Source organism: Phaeoacremonium minimum (assembly GCF_000392275.1).
Source record: "Phaeoacremonium minimum UCRPA7 unplaced genomic scaffold PA7_03_scaffold_285, whole genome shotgun sequence".
Classification (NCBI taxonomy): Eukaryota; Fungi; Ascomycota; class Sordariomycetes; order Togniniales; family Togniniaceae; genus Phaeoacremonium; species Phaeoacremonium minimum.
The window spans coordinates 1-10876 of record NW_006921190.1 but is presented as its reverse complement, the minus strand read 5'-3'; the positions used below and the strand labels follow the sequence as shown (position 1 = coordinate 10876).

Sequence of the window (10876 nt, the reverse complement as noted above, 5' to 3'; positions counted from 1 at the left end):
ACGATTTCCAGATCTTCATGCCGGATCTTCAGACGACGCTACAATGCCGACGTGAGATCTTCTTCGTTCTGTTTGGAAAGACCTGATGTGTCTTTAAAATAGTGTGAATCGTTTTGGCCACGAAACAGTCATTGATGTCAATATCTCATGCATCCAAGCTTCGGCATAGAAACCCTAAAGTGCCGTTTATATAACTTACAGTCTCCATACCGTAAAGGTCGATTCCTCAACTCATATGCTTCATTTTCCCATTCTAGTCATCCTAGTATAAGCTACTATTCTCACTGCTTCTACGCTTGTCACGATACACCGAGGGAAATAGAGAATTATCATCTACCTCGAATTTACATCATGAAGTTCCCCAGCGCAGTCTTACTCGCCGTTATTGGCGCATTTACTTTGTCGGGAGCCATTCCGGCACAGCCCAGTGTAAACCCAGCTGCAAGCAACGGGGAAAAGGTTAGTGACAACAAGAAAACGTCATGTGTATTACGTGTTCTAACAGGTTACGATAGGGTCTCGAAGCTGCTGCCAATGCCGCCGAGGCAGTGTCCCTTGCAGAGGCAGGAGATGGTAAGACTATTCTTCTCAAATCGCGACTGAGACTATAATGACTAAACCATACGGCTCTCAGCTGGGGCTCTTACAACTGGCGCAGCTTTTGCTGCTGCGACTGCCGCAATTGCGAAAGAGGGCGGAGACGTCAACACCAACGTAAACGCGGCGGGCAATGGTACTCAAGACGTGCAAGGAAAGAACAACTAGCCGCAACCATTTTTCGGGGTGCATCGTCAATCCCATCTGGATGAATTCAGTCAGATGTCGACAAGAACAAAGCGAATAAACATTTTGTATAATTTTGCTGTACAGGGCTTCTAAGCCTAACACTGAACTTTCTCCAATGTCTCAAAGTCTTCCGTGAAGAATCCGCGAAATCGCTTGCCAACAGACACCCGACTTATCTCGACCACCTCGCCTGGAGTCAATGTAAACGAAGGCACCTCCTTGAGATACCCCTCCAATCGGTCCCGCCGGCCACTTGTTGTAACGACCGAAGCGCCCTGATCAATGACCCACCTTAGCATGATAGCTGATTGACTGACATGATACTTCTCAGCGAGATTTGCGCAAATTGGATCGACAGGTCCTGGGGCTGCTTTGGTCAAAGGAGTCAGAGATGCGAAGCCTTCTACCGCGATATTCTGCTTCTTGAGAAAGTCTTGTAGTTCTGGTTGTTGTAGGTACGGGTGCATCTCGATTTGATTCATGGCTGGTTTCACGGTTGCAACTTCCAACACTGCTTTGAGGTGTGAAAGAGCAAAGTTGGAGAGGCCTATATTTCGAGCCAGGCCACGTTCAAGACAGCGTTCCATTCCGCGCCATGCGGCTTGTAGCTGGTCTGGAGATGTGGCTGCGAAGGGAGTATGAATCATGTACCTGTATAGACAATTTAGATCTCAAAACTGGAGAAAGATGTAAGGAGTCATGGAAAAACTCCTTACAAATCAACGTAATCAGTCTGTAGTTTAGAAAGACTGGCTACGAGGGCCCCCTCAACATCCTCAACTCCAAGAGATTTCGTTGTGACAAACAGCTCGGATCGAGGGACACCGCATTCCGTTATCGCGATTCCAAGTTCAGCTTCTGTATTGTACACTTTGAACACAGCCGTCAGCTTTCTCAACTCGTTTACTTGATCGGTCATCAGACCCACTCTGAGCTCCATCGAGATGCCTGTAGCCAATCTCAATTGCCGTTTTGATTGCCTCAACCGTCTGGCGGTCGATGTAATCTCGAGGGTCTGTGAACCATGCCGTTCCTGTCCCATATGCAATCTTTGATCACAATTAGCATAGATACGCAAGAGAAAGTTGCCACTACGTGAAAGAGAGCGTTGTGAAGGATTATGACATACTATAGGAAGCTTATCCCCTGAAGGAAGGGTTTTAGTCGGTATTGTCGCCATGCTCTCAAGTGTATGGCTGCCCTAAAGCTTGAACATCAATACTCTATGTCTGAAAGCAACTTATTCCCGCAATGGGTGCTAGCGGCTATTGATATGTCGGATGAGCTCCGGCCGGCTGGTCGGGTTTCGTCTGATGCACAGCTCACTAGCATTCGATAGCCCACTCGCGTTTCACCAGGAGATAAGGATGGATATTCACTCAGATGTAATGTAACAACCTGATTACATTGGAAAAAAACTGATTACGAGGGCCAGAATGTTCGATTAACTTTCATTTGATTAGTTAGATTGATATTAGCACAAAACTATCTCATCCTAATTTCTATGCCTATTTTTGATTCATAATCACAATCTTGATGTCTTTCCTTGCGTGTTGTGCCTCAAATGCCTTGCCCGCCTCCGTCAAGGGATATGTGGATGTGATTAATGGCCTTAGATCGACCTTCTTCCTTGCTAGAAGACTGATAGCATCGGCGAAGCAGCCCGGAGTGTAACGAACGGTTCCTGGAGTCATTGATCATCAGTCATGGCAATTGGCAACAGTGTATATAGAAACCATACCTTTAATATTGAGCTCCCTAGCTGTGAGCAGAAATAGTGGAACAGAGGTTAGGGGTTTGCCTAGACCGGCTTGGATACCTATGTCACTTTGATTAGGATGATGTTCAACCCACGCTCATTCGATTTGTCCAACTTACATGTACCTCCGGACTTGAGCATGCAAATCGCCATTTGGGCGCAGATCTCGGCGCCGCTGGCCTCAACCGTAACATCGAAGCCTTGGCCAAGCTCGTACTTGTCGACAATCTCCTTGGCATATTCTTGCGAAAAAGTCAAAGAATCCTTCGACGGGTCACTGTTCTTTGGTGTGACGATGCCAACATCGGCACCATAAGACTCTGCGAACTTTGTTCGTGACTCCTCGATGTCAAACATGACAATCTTCTTCAGACCGTAGGCTTTGGCAACCGCAAGGATTAGGAGACCAAGCGGTCCACAACCACTGTCGGGTTATATGTTAGTGGGGTCTACAACACTCGAAGATCTTCGCTTACAAGATTGCCAAGGTCTGGTGAGCGTTCAATGCAGCTCGTCGCCCAAGCTGCACTGCAATTGCCAGAGGTTGAATTGCCCCCGACTCCTCCCATGACACAGTATCAGGAATTGGCACCGTCATGGACGCCGGGCATGTGAAATATTGGCAGAGGGTTCCATCTGTAGGATCGAGACCACAATATTTCAGCTTTGCACAAGTGTTCGTATTGCCGCGTACGCAAAATTCGCATCTGACGTCGTACTAAGTCAGTACCCGTCTCATTCTCTTATTCCAATACAGCAACAAGGGCGATCCTGTACATACTCCATACAGGCAAATCCGGGCTCGACCGCTACTCTTTGCCCTACTGTTCTGTCCTTTACATCTTTTCCGACCTTGATGATGACTCCCGAGGACTCGTGCCCCAAAACAAGTTGACGGGAGACCTTATCGCTTTCCCAATTGTGGCAGTCGGAGCCACAGATACCAGTCGCGACAATCTCAACTAGGACTTCAGTGTCGCTAGGAGGAACAACAGGTCGTTGCTGGATCTCGAGTTTTCGTGCGCCTGCCCAGACGACAGCGCGGTTAGATGTTGGGAGTGGCGCATCCATGTTTGGACGTTTGGGGGGTTTTCTCGGGAAGAGTGAGAACACGGGATAAGGTGGGTTGGCTGTAATGCGTGCTCAAGTATTGGACAAGACAGAAAACAGTACGGGCGATGTACAACCAGAGCAAGCAATCTGCGGGTGTCAATTTCTATAGGCAGCGAACCCGGCCAATCCCAATCGTCTTCAAGCGTGTCGGAGATGCATCACCGTCGGCGACATTGCTGCGATAATCGCGGGGAGGCCGTCACGAGTAGCTTCGCTTCGGAGCCCGGCCCGCCTACAATTGAACACTACTCACCACCCTCGAGCGATCCCCATCTGCCCCATTTTGCTTATCTTGGTGGTCCACTGCTCACTAGACAACCCCAGACACCTCCATTACTCCAGGCTAGCGATTTGATATTCAAGTCTCAATAGCATTTGAATAGCACTAGCGTAGGAAGGCGAACCTTCCCAGGTCTCAGGCAAGGGTGAAGCATGCGCCTGCGCATATAAAGGCCTGCCAGTTGGGTCTGTCTGGTCATCCGTCTAGGACGATGTTACCCCAACGTGAAAGTAGAGATCAACTGCCGAGGCGTTTCGGTTTCTTGTTTAAAACCTCATCTCTTGAACCTTTCCCTAAAATTAAAAGACAAGACTCTCATCGACAAATTATTATGGAGAAGTCTCGTCTCTCATCAGACAGCAAGTCGCCGCCAGCGCCTACCGTCGATGTTATGACGGGCGAGCAATCACCCGTGGCTGTTCCTACCTGGGACCCCGCGGCAGAGAAAGCTCTTGTTCGCAAGATTGACTTGCGAATCTTTCCTGTCATGATCATTTTGTTCATCCTCAACTTCATCGATCGTAACAATTTTGCAAACGCGCGCCTTCGAGGCTTGGAGAAAGACCTAAAGCTCACCGATGTTCAATATCAGACCTGTATATCTATTCTTCTCGTCGGCTACGTCTTGATGCAAGTTCCCTCCAACTTGATTCTCAACGCTATCTCTCGACCGTCTTGGTACCTATGCGCCTGCGTTGCCGTTTGGGGTGTCATTTCTGCCGCCACGGGAGCCGTCCACAATGCCACAGCCGCAATCCTCTGCCGTTTCTTCCTGGGATGCGTGGAAGCAAGCTTCTTTCCAGGAAGTTTGTATTTCCTCTCCCGTTGGTATACACGCAAAGAGATGCAATTGCGAGTGACTGTCCTTAACGCGGGCAACCTGGCTGCCCAAGCCTTTGGAGGTCTGATCGCGGCTGGAATCTTAGGCGACATGGACGGTGCGGGCGGCCTTCGCGCATGGAGGTGGCTATTCATTATTGAAGGCACCATTACTGTCGCCATTGCTGCTATTGCTGTCTTCATCTTGCCCGACTATCCCCAAACTACACGTTGGCTGTCACCGGAGGAGAAAGTAATTGCTGAGGGAAGGCTAGTGATTGATGCCGGCGTATCCTCAGAAGACAGCATGGGCCAAGAGATAACAGCTATTCAAGGGCTGCTTATGGCGGTCAAAGATCCTAAGGTTTGGTTACTCGGCATAACATATCACGCAACTATCATGGGATTGAGTGTATGTTTTCTTTCCTCTGTGACCTACCTTGATAAAGACTAACAGGTCTAGTTTGTGTTCTTCTTCCCTACTATTACTCAAGCGCTAGGATATGGTACTACGACCACTTTGCTTCTTACCGCCCCGCCATGGATTTGGGCAGTGCTTGTATCTCTACCGAACGCATGGCACGCCGATCGAACCGGAGAGCGCTTCCTGCATTACTTCGGCCCAGCGCTTACTTGCATTGTGGGATACATTATCTCCGCCACGACTAAGTCTGTAGGACCTCGCTACTTCTCCATGTTTCTGATGACCAGTATGTTCCCCAAGATATCTACTAACTTTAGCAACATTGTTCTAATAACTTGTATAGCTGGGTTTGCTTCAGGATTCGTCATGCTGGCGTGGATCTCCAACACCATCCCTCATCCTACAGCCAAGAAGGCAGCTGCCATTGCTATCGTCAATGCAATGGGCAACATTGGCTCGATCCCTGGCTCGTACATCTGGCCTGCGAAGTACGGTCCGCTGTATGTCAAGTCATTTGGAGCGGAGATTGCTATCCTTGGATTCGGCTGCGTCTGCGCTCTTGTGCTTCGCTTTTACCTGATCGCGCAGAATAAGAAGCTAGATCGCGAAGAGAGAGTTGAAATGTCTACTGCAGGTGATGGAGAGAAGACCGGCGAAACTACGGAACCGGTGAAGAGCTTCAGATACCTCTACTGAAAGTGTTTGTCAAAGGACTAAGAGACTGGATGTTGACTGTTCCCTTTGAAAATGCAGTCTGTTCTATGAGATTATAAGGCACAGACCAATTTCATGCGGTATAATTAGTTTCCTGAACGAGGAAGCGGAATACCCATAACTGAAGCAGAACAAGAGTGGATGCTGGACAGGGAAATCTCTTATAATAGTCTAAATTGACCCAAAATTGATTCTCATGTATGATGCTTCCGTCATTAGAAGAATTAAGCTTTTATACATGTGGGCTAACGTCTACAACTGCAGCAGACGGTTAGAAATTCTGTATGAAATGTTAATCGGCGTTCTCCCTGATGATACGAATTGGGCTTTATCCTACATAGCGAGGGCATTTGCATGAACTTGGACGCTTTTATAGCTGTATTCTTATTTCTATTTTGTGTTGTCTAATGGTATCCAATGTCGACCTTCTTTTCACCGTTTGTCGTTGCGGCTAATTTCTGGTTTTCTGCAACAAGCGTCTTCAACTTGCCCATCTCACCTGCCATCCACGCTGTTATGGCAACAATGTCAGCTCCACAGTTAACGAAATGGAAACCCTGTTTGTATTTTTGGGCTGCCGCATCTGCGCTCAATGCGAAGTGCCCAACGTATTTGCCAGCATCTATTCCAGCCTTCAGCACTCTTGCTGACGCTTCTTGTACTTCCGGAATTGAACCATGGTCGAAAGCCACGTATCCCATTGACGAAGCAAGATCGTTCGGACCAATAAATAGCATGTCAATGCCATCTACTGCAGCAATCTCTTCAACATTCTCCACAGCTTTCCGGCTCTCGATCTGCACACAAACCATAACGTTATCGTTGGCACTAAGTAGATATTCTCTTCCGTTCTGGTTGAAAGCTGCAGGAGCATACATTGCTCCAGCTCCGCGAAGACCCGTGGGCCATCGAGTCGAAGGGTACTTGCATGCGCGTACGATTGCCTCTGCTTGCTCCTACAATTTTCATTAGAGACAAATCTCCAAGACTATGGGGACATTATCGTACCCTAGTTTCACACATTGGTACCATGATGGCATGAGCACCACAATCCAGAGCCCGCTTCACCATCCAGTGCTCTGATCCAGGAATCCGCACCATTGGCGAGACACCAGAGCAAGAAATGGCACCAACTTGCAGATACATTTCATTATCGTCGATGTTGCCATGTTCTGTGTCGATAAGAACCCACTATCGAAGGAGTCTTTCATCAGTATGCTGCAAGAATAGAGTAGCTAGCCAACCAGGGCAAAGAAGAGCACCATCGAGGGGAGGATATGTAAGTCGGGCATCCCTTGAAGATTGCGAGGACTTACATCTTCTCCAAGCGGCGCCACTGTCCGGGCCAGCGAGTATCCTGGAAACTCGAGCCATTGGCCGACACTTGGTCCTTCTCCTCTCTTTGCGCGCTCGAGGGATTCCCGGAGGCGTGTCTTGCCTGTGGCGTCCACCACGGGAGATGCGATTGACTTCGACATTCGTGTGTGACGTGCTTAGTAGAGCGGTTGCACGGAGTGATGCGCTGGTGGCTGCTGAAAACGCAGAATTGCCTTGGTGGCTTGCTATAACTTGATTTCCTCAGCGCTAAGCGACAGAAGACGGAATCTCCTGCGTCAAAATGCCAGTGAGGAGCTTATCGTGACATCTCATGGTCTTGCAGTGAAGGGTCTCTTCGGTCGGGTCCCGGGCCGTGGTCTGGAGGGGGGACCCACTACTATGCCGTGTTCGGCGCTGTACTTTCGGTGCTAAGAAGCTTATCTGCCACAATCTCTGGTACGCCCTCAACTCCATAACCCCACGCTTGAAAATGAAACTACGGAAATAATGTCAAGAGTCCTTGAAAGTATCCGGAGAAGTCTTACAAGGTCTACTTTATGACTCGATCAGGATGAAAGTTCTGTAAGACGCCACAAAAGGTTCAATTGAGCTTCTACAATGCGACCGAGGCGGTCTAGAACCCAGGTCTCAAGTCGAATTATCTAATGAATGCTGATAACATGAATTCAATAAGCGAAGGCTATAGATAGAGTCATTGATTGAGATCTTTAACTATATTGGAAAGCTTCAATATCGCTATACATGCTTCCTAGCTCTATGATAGGGCAATGATCAAACTCCTAATCTATGTACAAGAATTCGTCGCAGGAAAGACACTCAGACCTATTGTCCGATTGTAACGCCATTTGAGAGCTTCAAGCCAATAGGTAGCCCTTTGGTGAACTTATCTGTGAACGGAACACCTCGCTTCTCAGCAAGGCTCTCCTCAATATCTTTATACATGTCATAGCTGAAGGAAAATTAGTCATGGACTCGAGTGATCGACCAGTAGGTGATAGGGCCACTTACGCATTCATCTCCTCAATGGTCAGCTTCTTCTTCTCATCCTCGACCTTGTAAGTGGACAGATTGGTGTTGCTAGAGAAGCCTGATCTCCGAGTTAGCAACTAGTGATCTAGAGGCAAATGCTCTCCTACGTACCAATACGCTCGTTGATGTTGTAGGCAGCCTTTGCTGCAGCTGCCTGAACTCTTGTAGCACGAGGCAAGCGAACGGTATTGTAGACAGCAAGAGATTCAGAAATATCTCCGTTGAAATACTTCTTGTTGAAGAGAATGCCAAGAGCTGCAGCGTCTTCAATAGCCATGCAAGCTCCCTGACTTTGGTGAGGCATCATCTGCAGTGTATTAGCATTCATTTTCCGTTTGCAGGAGCGAAGTTCTGCTGCATACCGGATGTCCAGCATCACCGAGCAAGCAAACCATGCTCTTCGCAATATACGGGTACGGGTCGCTACACATTCAATATTAGCCCAGAGATAAAGGAGAGCAAGAGAAAGAAGGCCGTGAAAACTTACTGCATCCAGAGTCGCCATGGCTGAATGTCCTTTCCGATTTCGAGATGCTTAAAGACCTGACGGTCTAGCTCGGGGTATGGAGCAAGAAGCTCCTCAACCGGACGGTCATCAACGCCCCAAGACTGGTTCACATAGTCGCCCTTCTCACGAGGGAAGAAGCAGTAGTAAGAAAGCAGCTTGCCACCGTTGCAAGGTGACAGAACGATCTTGTCCCACTTGCCTTCCTGACCACCCCAGTACTCCAGTGCGGCATCTTTAGAGTAGTCTACTAGGCCGAGCCTCACAGCATCTTCGGTGAGAACGTTTGCGTGGAGACAGCTGGAGTCGGCAGGGCGCTTGGCAGGGTTAATGCCAATAAGCCCTCGTACAGCGGAACCAATACCGTCAGCGCCGATGATAAGATCGTGAGTGGCAGAGACACCGTTCTCGAATTCTATTCGACCAGATGCCAGATCAATGTTTTTGCACTATTCAATTAATTAGCACATTGAAAAAGGACAGCAATTGCGATCTGTTGGAAATTACGACTCACCCTGTGGTTGACGAACAGCTTGGCTGGAACTCCCTCGCCCTCTTCGGCACAAGCAGAGTCCTTCAGCATAGCATGCATATACTGGCGGTGAAACATGTTGTACACGAATCCCCATTTCTCCTCGTAGTCATCCAGATCATAGACGCTCACAGGCTCGCCAGTCTTCCAGTCACGGTTGATGAGCTTCTTCAACACGACTGGGTCACCCTTCTGGACATCCACATTCCACTCGTGCAGCCAGCGAGTACCGTTGGCGGCGCATGAGACGGATGCACCAACCTCGCCGGCGAAGTCATTACGCTCGTAAATGGAAACAAGATGGCCGGCACGACGTAGAGCAGTGGCGACGGACATGCCGCCGATACCACCACCGACGACGGCAATGTCGAGCTGCCTCCAACCTGCTGGCATAGAACCCATGGTGACTGAGTGTAATATCTTGTTATCGAATTGGATAACTTAAGGAGATATGACGTTGGGACGGGAGTGTGGGTCCGGGTCGTGGCCAGATAGGGGAAGAAGGCACGTTGCTCGACAGAGACGGACACAGAACGCTAAAGCTGTGAGATCTTGATATTTCTACATATAAGTATCGAAGTTCTGCTATCTTTCTTATGTTACAGATCGGCATAAGATGGAGGGGCAAGATGTGCTTCACCCGTTTGCTGGTGCTGTCTCCGAAGTGCACTAGCCGTGGCGGAAGCGTACGCTCTAAACAGTGCTCTAGCCGAGACGCGATAAGACATCCACCCCAAATATCGCAGCTAACTAGGCACGCGCCAGGCTGGCTCGATGTTTTTTTAGCGAATGAGAGCTTGACTAAACCACTATCGTAAGTTGAGGATGCTCGAGATCTTTCCATAGCTTCATTCTTATCTTCGGACAGTGCCGACTACTGTGCTTTCCGCATAACTTGAAGAGCCGATTGTGGTTCGGCGGCGCAACCTCACGAACTCACATTGGCCACTACACCAGCCCAGGCCGAACACAGTGTAACCTCCGATCATCCGCGCAATAGGACACTGTCATGGTTCGATGACAACTTGTCAAGCCTACGCAACTTTCGGCAGGGCATAGACTCTTCCAAGTTGAACACTATCCGTTCAGTTCGGATAATTACTGAGCAAACTATTCAACGCTCGATTCTGATCCCGAAACAAAGCCGCAATCTGAAGTATTCTGCTCTGTGGCTAAGGCAAGATCACTTATGTTCAGGAGGGGCATACTTAGGGTTGATTGAGATCACAAAAGGGTTTGATGCCTCTTTCAAGACTTAGCTGCAAGATAATCTTATGAACACCTTTGTTGAGCTTGGTGAATTGCGCAAGTAACAATAGGGAGAGTGGATACTTTGTTATCAACATGGAGATATATAAGAGTCATACATCTGCCAACATCCCTTATAGTATACTTGTTTGCACTGCTCTCGCGTCGTCTTTAGAGATGGCTATAACCGTTGATTACCTGAATCAATTTAAAGAGCTAAAGCTTAACCAACTATCAATTGCATATCTAATAGCCCTCGGTTCTCTAGGGCCACCTACTGGCTTGTTAAACAAGCTCTGTACCTACGCGTAGTGAAACAGGGCAGCAGT

The 10876-nt window shown here is 48.5% G+C and overlaps 5 protein-coding genes across 5 annotated transcripts; 2 read left to right on the top strand and 3 right to left on the bottom strand.

Annotated features, from left to right (window-relative positions):
- Window positions 1-351: 351 nt before the first annotated feature.
- Window positions 352-765, top strand: UCRPA7_3476 (hypothetical protein; the record flags this gene model as incomplete). Its single annotated transcript, XM_007916036.1, has 3 exons — window positions 352-459; window positions 516-573; window positions 635-765. 3 exons carry the CDS (start codon window positions 352-354, stop codon window positions 763-765), a joined length of 297 nt encoding a protein of 98 aa, XP_007914227.1.
- Window positions 766-2294: 1529 nt separating this feature from the next.
- UCRPA7_3475 (putative xylitol dehydrogenase protein) lies at window positions 2295-3616 on the bottom strand (the record flags this gene model as incomplete). Its single annotated transcript, XM_007916038.1, has 4 exons — window positions 2295-2470; window positions 2528-2605; window positions 2665-2969; window positions 3327-3616. 4 exons carry the CDS (start codon window positions 3614-3616, stop codon window positions 2295-2297), a joined length of 849 nt encoding a protein of 282 aa, XP_007914229.1.
- A 653-nt stretch (window positions 3617-4269) lies between these two features.
- UCRPA7_3474 (putative mfs general substrate transporter protein) lies at window positions 4270-5877 on the top strand (the record flags this gene model as incomplete). The annotated part of the gene is made up of 3 exons (XM_007916037.1): window positions 4270-5169; window positions 5221-5467; window positions 5525-5877. 3 exons carry the CDS (start codon window positions 4270-4272, stop codon window positions 5875-5877), a joined length of 1500 nt encoding a protein of 499 aa, XP_007914228.1.
- A 422-nt stretch (window positions 5878-6299) lies between these two features.
- Window positions 6300-6996, bottom strand: UCRPA7_3473 (putative aldolase citrate lyase family protein; the record flags this gene model as incomplete). The annotated part of the gene is made up of 2 exons (XM_007916035.1): window positions 6300-6851; window positions 6904-6996. The coding sequence occupies 2 exons, from the start codon at window positions 6994-6996 to the stop codon at window positions 6300-6302; spliced, it is 645 nt and encodes a 214-aa protein (XP_007914226.1).
- A 1059-nt stretch (window positions 6997-8055) lies between these two features.
- On the bottom strand, window positions 8056-9701 carry UCRPA7_3472 (putative salicylate hydroxylase protein; the record flags this gene model as incomplete). The annotated part of the gene is made up of 6 exons (XM_007916034.1): window positions 8056-8182; window positions 8242-8320; window positions 8374-8569; window positions 8625-8685; window positions 8750-9216; window positions 9282-9701. The coding sequence occupies 6 exons, from the start codon at window positions 9699-9701 to the stop codon at window positions 8056-8058; spliced, it is 1350 nt and encodes a 449-aa protein (XP_007914225.1).
- Between the last annotated feature and the right edge of the window lie 1175 nt (window positions 9702-10876).